Genomic DNA, 8,484 nt, shown 5'->3' with positions numbered 1-8,484 from the left:
CGTAATATGCTTGACAGTGTGGTGGTAGTAAATGAGGTATTGGATGTTGCAAAAAAATCAAAGAAACCAACTGTGGTGTTTAAGGTAGACTATGAAAAAGCATATGATTCAGTGAGCTGGGAATTTCTGGAATATATGATGAACAGAATGAATTTCAGCAAGAGGTGGATCAAGTGGATTATGAGTTGCATCAAATCAGCATCGGTTTCGGTCTTAGTAAATGGCAGCCCATGTGAGGAGTTCAAAATGGGAAAAGGATTACGTCAGGGGGATCCATTGGCTCCATTCCTCTTCCTGATTGTAGCAGAAGGCTTGACTGGTCTATTCAACAAAGCAGTGAGTATGGGTAAATTTGAGGGGTTCAAATTTGGAGACAGCTCAGAACTTGTCATCTCAATACTCCAATTTGCAAATGATACTATATTCATAGGAGAGGCAACAACACAAAATGTGACAACCCTGAAGTGTGTTCTGAGATGTTTTGAATTAATATCTGGGCTAAAAGTTAATTTTCACAAGAGTAAGTTGGCTGGGATTGCTGTGGATAGAGATAGCCTTGATAGGTTTGCTGCTGTGCTGCACTGTAAATTGATGAGCACCCCCTTCACCTATTTAGGCATTCCAGTGGGAGGAAAATCCAGAAGTGTGGCATTATGGGACCCGGTTATTAACAAGTTAAAGGGGAGATTGTCAGCTTGGAAACAGAAACATATCTCCTTTGGGGGGAGAGTCTGCCTCATTCAGAGTGTGCTCCCTGCGTTACCACTGTTCTTCCTATCATTTTTCAGAGTCCCAGCCGGGGTAGTCCAGATATGTACTGGAATTATGAGAAGATTCCTATGGGGAGGGGTGGACATGGGGAGTAAGATTGCATGGGTAAAGTGGTCAGAGGTATGCAAACCTAAGGAACATGGTGGGCTGGGAATTAAGGAATGGCATCTGTTTAACATGGCATTACTGGGCAAATGGAATTGGAGGTATTTGACTGAACCACAGAGCCTTTGGTGTAGGGTGATAAAGCCGAGGAGCGAAAAGTATGGTGACTCATCTTGGTGGAAAGACATTCAGGCCAGCTGCGTTTTTGAGGGGTGGAACTGGTTTGAAACTGGACTTCAGAAAACTATGTTAGAAGGTGACGCTACAAAATTCTGGAATGAAAATTGGATTGGCCCCGGAGCTCTTGACCTTCGCTTCCGGAGACTGTATAATCTCTCACAGCAAAAACGTGAGGTTGTTAAAAATATGGGGAAGTGGTCCAATGGGGTGTGGAACTGGGAATTTAAATGGCGTAGGAGGCTTAGGGGGAGGGAGGTGCAATGGTTGGAGGAAGTGCTAGGGGAGTTAAGGGCGGTACGATTGACTGAAAATAAACGAGACAAGTGGGTTTGGAGTCATGGAGGGGAGGGAGTTTTTACGGTTAACTCTTCTTACTTGTTTTTGCAGGGACAACACTTGGAGGATGAAGATCCTGTGTTCAAACAGGTATGGTCGACTCCAGTACCTTCGAACACTAAAGCGTTCATTTGGCGTTTACTGAGGGACAGGGTGCAAACACGGGAGAACTTATGCAAGAGGCACGTCCTTGCAAGGGGAGTGGCTACCATGTGCCCTCTGTGTTTACAAGAGGAGGAATCCAGTACGCACCTATTTCTTCGATGTGCTGCTACAAGTCCAATTTGGTATGCTTGCTCGGGCTGGCTCGGGTTTCGGACAGTATTGGCACCGTCATTACGGGACCATCTCCTCCAATTTCCGTCAATTGGAAGAAACAAAGCGCAAAGGGCAGGAGAACATGCTATCTGGATGGCTATCGTGTGGTCGATCTGGATAAAAAGGAACAAAGTGATTTTTCAGGGAGAAGCTTTTGAGAGTGATCAGATTCTGGAACTGGCACAGTTGAGAGTATGGCAGTGGCTGAGGGTGAAAATAGATGGTTTCAGTTACTCTTTGTTTAAATGGAAGGAGAATCCGGGTGTGTGCATCTTATCCCTTTAAATGGCACGCTCATTCAATTCTGATTGCTATAGTGGGTGGCTCACATAATATGTACTGGCTGGAATTGTTTATGGCTGAAGGCAACCCATGAGGAGATCATGCTGCGTATTCGAGTTTGTTGTAACAAACACAGGTTAACATTAGCTGTTGGGATTTTCGGTTTTAGACTGATTCTGTTGTTTTATGTTGTGTTTTTTCTCCCTCTTTCCATGTAAATCGCACCTTCTTTTCTGTTTTGGTTCTATCTTTTGATTGAATCATCTCTCATTGTATTTGGGTTGGCACCCCTTGTGCTATTTCAATGCAATGTTTTGGCTTATAAAAAAAAAACAATACCAATACATAAACCAGTTTCTATTGAATTAAGCTAGTATAACATCAAATGATGGCCACATGAAAAGCACACAGAAAGCAACAAATAGGCATCGAAGGCATGCACACAATGCATGAAGACGGTAGAACTAGAATATATGCCGGGGAAGAAAGGAACAATACACAGTAAGTGGAAATGTACCTAAAACAATTACAAGTCAAATTGTATCTTAATGGAATGCAATTTCCTTATAAAGAACACACATAGATTCACCAGCAACAGTTTCCTCAAAACGCCTATTTGGATCGTGATGTGCGGTAAAAACATGAACTAAAACTGTCATGGTTCAAACCAGTGGTTATTAAACCGGATAAAACCGGACTGTCCGACCGAGAATAGGTGCGAAATGATTTTCACTCCTCTCATTCGCGCTCTACCCCAAATTTCTGTTTTCCCCCCAAATCATTCAACCGAAATCGAAACCTCAAGCCCTAATTCCCAATTTTCTCCTCTTCATTTTACACTTTTCTTCTTCTTTCAAAGCTTCTCAGTTTCCATTTCTAGCGACTAAAGACTGGTTCACTACGCTCAGCTTCAGAACTCACGGTAAGTTTCACGTGATCGGTGATTCGAACAAAATCTGAATTGCTAACATGACATATGCGAATATTAAGTGTCAATTCCACCTTCATAGGGTTTGGGAGTTCTGCTTATTGTTGGAAGAAATGCACATTATGGTCTCTCATTTACCTTCATGTTTCAAACAGTGGGACCCTGGTGGAACTTTGGAAGAATTTTTCAATTCTTAAGCTTCTTCTCAATCCTTTCACCTTGAGGACAAGTTGAATCTTCAGGGGCGGGCGAATTATTGATAGTTAGTAGTTTAATAGATAGTTGAGAGAGTTAGTTAGTGTTAGAAATATAATATAAAATCATTCGGAGTCTTTTACCCAACAACTTAAGCTTTTGGGATAATTGGTTCTTGACAGTTAGGGTGTTAGTAGTTTAGTTAATTGAGAGCGTTGATTAAGCTATTGGGAGAGAGTTGAGGTGGATCATCATCTTGGAGGATAATTTGTAATTGGGCACTTGTGAGAGACATGGATCTCTCGAATATCTAGAAATTTTAAAAGTTTTTTCTTCAATGAAAAGTTATTTCTTTCTTCTTTAGCGTTGACACCTACTAGTTGGTATCCGAGTCTTCCACCATGTCTCTCAACTGCAAACGAGAGGCGCGGGTGGTGATGCCAGCGTTGCAGTGTTTGCTTGGGACTAGTCACGGGGTTAGTTCACAACCATTTCGCATAGGCGTTGTGGCAACAGAGCGTGGTGAGATTTTAGGATTCAGTTCCTATGAGACTTCAGTCCCAGCATGAGATTCTAATGTGGGGTTTATAAGGTCTTGGGCTCCCTAGCTACAACGGCTAGTTTTTGTGGTGTGGTTCTTTCAAGGTTCTTATCATCCTACTATGTTTTAGGTGAAATTAAATGTTAATAAATTTAATGGTTTGGGACTCTGTTGCTATTGAAGAATGTGCTGCCTTAAGCATTTCAGCTACTGTACTTTAGGCATAGAACTCCATATGAACCTTGATTTTTAAGTGTTAAACTCCAAGTTCTATTAATATGAGCTGATATTTGTATATTTGATTTTGCATTGTTTGGACTTCAGTCTTGAAGCTCAATTAGTTATGTTATGTATAAAGATGAATTAAAGTGTGTTCTTAGATCTCTATGTGTGAGATCTTACTGGAACTTGTTGAAGTAGGCTCTGTTCATTTTAGTTGTTATCTGATTGTGGTATTTCAACTCTATCTGGGTGTTGTTTTCTGTTTGTGAATATTATATAGTACTGCGCAATGGCATCTACCTTGAAAACTTGATGAGGGGCATGTTAACACTGGAGAATAGGAGCTGGGATATGCTAATAGAGAAGTCACCTGCTGGGAATCTATATGGATAAATGCTACCTGCATATTGATGCCAGAAATATGACTTGTAATTTCTTCGTGTGGATAGTGCAGTCATTCTCTTTACATCCTCCATATAGGTTTAGATGGATTCTCAGAAGAGGATTGGCTTTGTATCCCTATACATTGGACATATGTACTACTTGTGAATATGAGTATGTGGGTGTAATATGTGATATGTCATTTGTTTCCAGGAATCAGTTAGGTGCTCTTATTCTGAGTTTTAAACTTCATTTTTGGAGGAAAAAAAAAAATTCTCTCATTCTTGTTGTTCTGGGAATGAACATTAAAGGAAGGGATAGTACCTAGAGAGTGGAAGAATGTGCTAGAGAGAGAAAGAGAATGAGAGAGAGAGAGAGTGCTGAATTTCATGTGCTATTTTATGAAATGAGCCAAAAGTCCTTTACAATTGGTATCTACCTCCTATTTATAGAGCTTGGGTACTACCTATTAGGCCAATTGGGCCTCTGAAGTTGAGGCCCAACTTAAGGCCAGGCTCTAGCCCTTGGGCGGGCCGAACCCTGGGCGTCGCCCCTCTAGGGGCTCGCCCAGTCCACTTGTTAAGAACAAAATAATATGGTTATATAATTTGAAACATATTGTGTATATAGGCGCTGCATTCTACAATTTGCTCAATCTATTTTATTTTTCTGATTCAAGTTTTTGCGTTTATTATGGCTTTTGTTCTTTCTTTATGCTGTGGATCTCATTGTTCCACAATTTTACATTTTTTATAATGGAGCCACAACAATAGATGTGATTGAGTTCTGATGTCTTCATTGTTAGTTCAAGGTTTGTTTTTTTTTTTCAATTTATAAATTTAGTGATCTGGTTCAAGCTCAGTTTATTTATTTGCAGTTCTCCCTTTGGATGAGTTAAAAGAAAGTGTGATAGCTGCAAGGTGGAGGTTAGGATGGCAAAGTACTATGATATTGATGACATTATGGTGGAGGAAGAGGTAGGGTTCAGACTCTCTTCTTGCGCTTCTAGTTGACGTATGTCAAATTCAATAAGGGGTGGTAGTTTAAGGGTGGTGATTTTTATAAATAAGGAAATGTTTTACAACAGTAGTTTGCCTTAAGATGCTCAATGATGTTTCAGGCTTTTGCTAGTGTATACAATAACTGACTCAGCTCATTATCTCAACATTAAGGATATAGACAATGCAACCTGAATTTAGTTTCCTAATACTGTGTATTGTTATGTTCTGGTAACAGATTGTGTCGGTGATATTTCAGAAGTCGGCATCTGGAGTGGGAATAGATCCAAGTTCTGAGACGGACCTTGTAAGAGCCCTTGACATTGATTTATGTATTTCCAAAGCAAAAGAATTAATGGCAGTGGCACCAGATACTTGCATGGTGGAACATTATAATTTGACCTGACATTAGAACAATTGATTTCAGATTGAAGCAGGCTCAAAAGTTGAATTGCCTTTTTGGCTTGCTCATGAATTACAGTTGAGACAAGCAGTATCAGTAAATGTTCCCCCTTGTTTCAATCAAAAGTAATGATAACATTTTATATCTTATAAGCTCATCATATTGTAGAGCATGCCATGACACTAGCAATGAGTTAGTAGGAAGCACTCTTAAGTACATTTTAATTTCTGTTACTCTTAAAATGCTTTTGCAGACATTTCTTGTTAAACCTTTTTAGGGTCCTTAGTGAATTTGGACCAATGTCTTTTCTTTATCCTTATTTTTCATGTATTTTAAATTACTGTCATTAACTGCATGGTGTTGCATGGAAGTATGAATAACAAGTTACTCAAAAATCAATTTATGTGGTTATTTATCATAAAAGTTATAGAACTAAAAATATATGCATGCAAATCTGCATTAGCCTTCACATTCAAATGTACTAGATGAATGTTGATAGTGTGATGGTGTATTATTATTTTGCTTTATATTTAAGTTTAAAATGTTAGTTTTATTATCTTATAGTTGATGATTCTTGATTTCAGAACAAGGCTAGAGATCCAAGCTGATTCTGCATCTGTGGATCTCAAGTCTAGATGTCCATTCTTTTATGAATTTGGTTGCAAGATAGCACCCATGTAAGTCTTGCATTGCATATGCCTATATTTTCTTACTTGCAGCATTATTAAAGATTGTTTATTTCTCTTTGGCTTTTTAATCTTACTCTCTGATTTACTTAAATATATATTTTCTTCCTGAGTTTTGCCTTGGAAGATAGTTCATGGCTGTCATGTTTCATCATCCTAATTCAGAACGGGCCTTGGAATCTAAAACTTGTTATTACTTCTTACACATAGTGTCTCGTTCAAATCCCTATTACCACCAATTCCTATATGAATAAAGACAACCAAATTGAAAATATAGTATGACAAAATGTCCAAACTCCAAATAATTACAATGTGGCTTTGGATGAATCTTCAGAAACCCTGGCTTCTGGTTCTGTAACATAGACCATCCTTAATTTGGCACATATTGGAATTGAAATTTATTGTATTTTGACTATGAAGAGTAACTCCATAAACTACCTTTGTCTTCTTGTATATATAGAACACACGTCAATTTAAATAGAGAGAAAGAACTGTATGTTTGTGTTTCACGCTTTATCATTCCAAGTCTTTAAAAACGTTTAGATCATTTTGGTTCATGCATAATTGAAATAAATGTAGTTCTTCTTTGCCTTGTCCTCCTTCATGCAACTATCCTGCCACTGAATTCTATTTTTTTGCTTACTTACTACTCATTTATGGCAGAGTTGGCGACCGGACCATTGGGTTTCTGTTATTATCTGCATTTAAGAGTAGGTACAAGGAAGTCCTCACGAAGGCACATACTGCAGCATTTGCAACTGGCTCCAAATTTTGGACTATTCTGACAAAAGAAGAGATCAATTGTAAGAATTGTTCCACTTGCTAAACGAAACGTACCTTTTATCTTTGTTTTTGTGGTCACATCTTTTTCGACATTTTAAATTTTGTATGATCTAATGCTTTTTTTGTAGTGTATGAGGTAGCTCAATCTGCAATGGCATCCTTCAAGAAGTGGCGAATGGGGGGGCCCAGATTTCAGATATCTAATGTTCTGGGAAGAAAGAGAAAATCAACTGAATAGTTGCTTTCTAACCTTATCAGTTATTAGTGTTTGGAACCTGCTAATTGCAAGATGTTTAGAATGGACAAAAAATGTTGAATTATACATGTTGACCTTGTACACTTAATACAATGTGTTGTAATTTCAAATTAATGTTTTATGTTTATGACTAGGGAAACTTGTGCACTGAAAAAAGTGAAAAATATGAAATAAAACCTTGTGGATATGTTGTGTTCTATGAAAAGCCAGACCCAGATATTTTTCTTGACCACTGATCTTGTTCTTGTGTTTGTGCTGGCTCTTTTTTGTTTTTTGATTTAACATTGAATTACTGTTTATTTTATAACCATATGGTGCTTTTTCCGTACAAGGCGGATATTCTAAAACCCTTGGGTTTTTGCTCAAGTCCTGGCTCTTCTTTGGTTACGCCTCCCAGGTCCCCCGTCACTGCTCAGTCCTGTTTCTGCTGTTTTGTTCTCTCTTGGTGTTAGTTTTTTATTACCTCCACTATGGAGGTTGAAGATAGCCTTCTGGCACGAGGTGCAACCCTGCATATTGACACCAATCCAATAGATGGTCTTCAAATTGCAGACATTTTGATTACTGCTTTCGATCAGTAATGACAAAGAAATAGCATAGGGTCCTGTCATTTTGTAGACATTTCACAAGATTAAAGAATCTTTTGAGCAAATTCAATGTTAGAGTTGTATTGTAAACTAAATGTTTAATTTGAGTTGGATTGTCATTCACCTATGATGCATTATATATTTAAAGTTGGATTTTCCTTAGTTGTCAAAATGTGTTTTTGTAAGTTTTGCATACTACCACGTTCTAAAACCCAGAAGGGAGAACTCCAAGTGCAAACCAAAGAATTCTGGGTTATGAATACCAGAATTCCTATTAACAATACCGGTTTAAAACTTCCCGAAATTGTTTGATTTTGTGTTCGGGAATTATTGAACTCAGAACACCTATAATATAACGAGAATTGTACCACGGGATTTTACAAACTTGGGAATTTTATTTGAGTATTTTGTGAATATTAGTTCCTTGAAACTTAGTTTAATACCATTGGGAATTAGATGGGAATTAGAATCCGTAAGCATTTTTGTATTTCAATGTCTCAGGCTTTAACATG

At 38.2% G+C, this 8,484-nt stretch overlaps 1 protein-coding gene across 3 annotated transcripts; it reads left to right on the top strand.

Annotated features, from left to right (window-relative positions):
• Positions 1-2,560: 2,560 nt before the first annotated feature.
• On the top strand, positions 2,561-7,617 carry LOC130731036 (DNA replication complex GINS protein PSF3-like). 3 transcript variants are annotated; one of them, XM_057583235.1, is made up of 7 exons: positions 2,561-2,914; positions 5,137-5,236; positions 5,517-5,564; positions 5,685-5,785; positions 6,245-6,337; positions 7,010-7,149; positions 7,258-7,617. In XM_057583235.1, exons 2-7 carry the CDS (start codon positions 5,192-5,194, stop codon positions 7,365-7,367), a joined length of 537 nt encoding a protein of 178 aa, XP_057439218.1. In that variant the 5' UTR covers positions 2,561-2,914; positions 5,137-5,191; the 3' UTR covers positions 7,368-7,617. The 3 variants fall into 3 exon arrangements, with proteins under 3 accessions (XP_057439218.1, XP_057439212.1, XP_057439206.1); XM_057583229.1 differs by having other exon boundaries at positions 2,567-2,914; positions 5,122-5,236; positions 5,496-5,564; XM_057583223.1 differs by having other exon boundaries at positions 2,570-2,914; positions 5,496-5,564.
• The last annotated feature ends 867 nt before the right edge of the window (positions 7,618-8,484 follow it).

Source organism: Lotus japonicus, chromosome 1 (genome assembly GCF_012489685.1).
Source record: "Lotus japonicus ecotype B-129 chromosome 1, LjGifu_v1.2".
NCBI lineage: Eukaryota > Viridiplantae > Streptophyta > Magnoliopsida > Fabales > Fabaceae > Lotus > Lotus japonicus.
The sequence above is the reverse complement of the archived record's forward strand: the minus strand, read 5'-3'. Positions and strand labels throughout refer to the sequence as shown.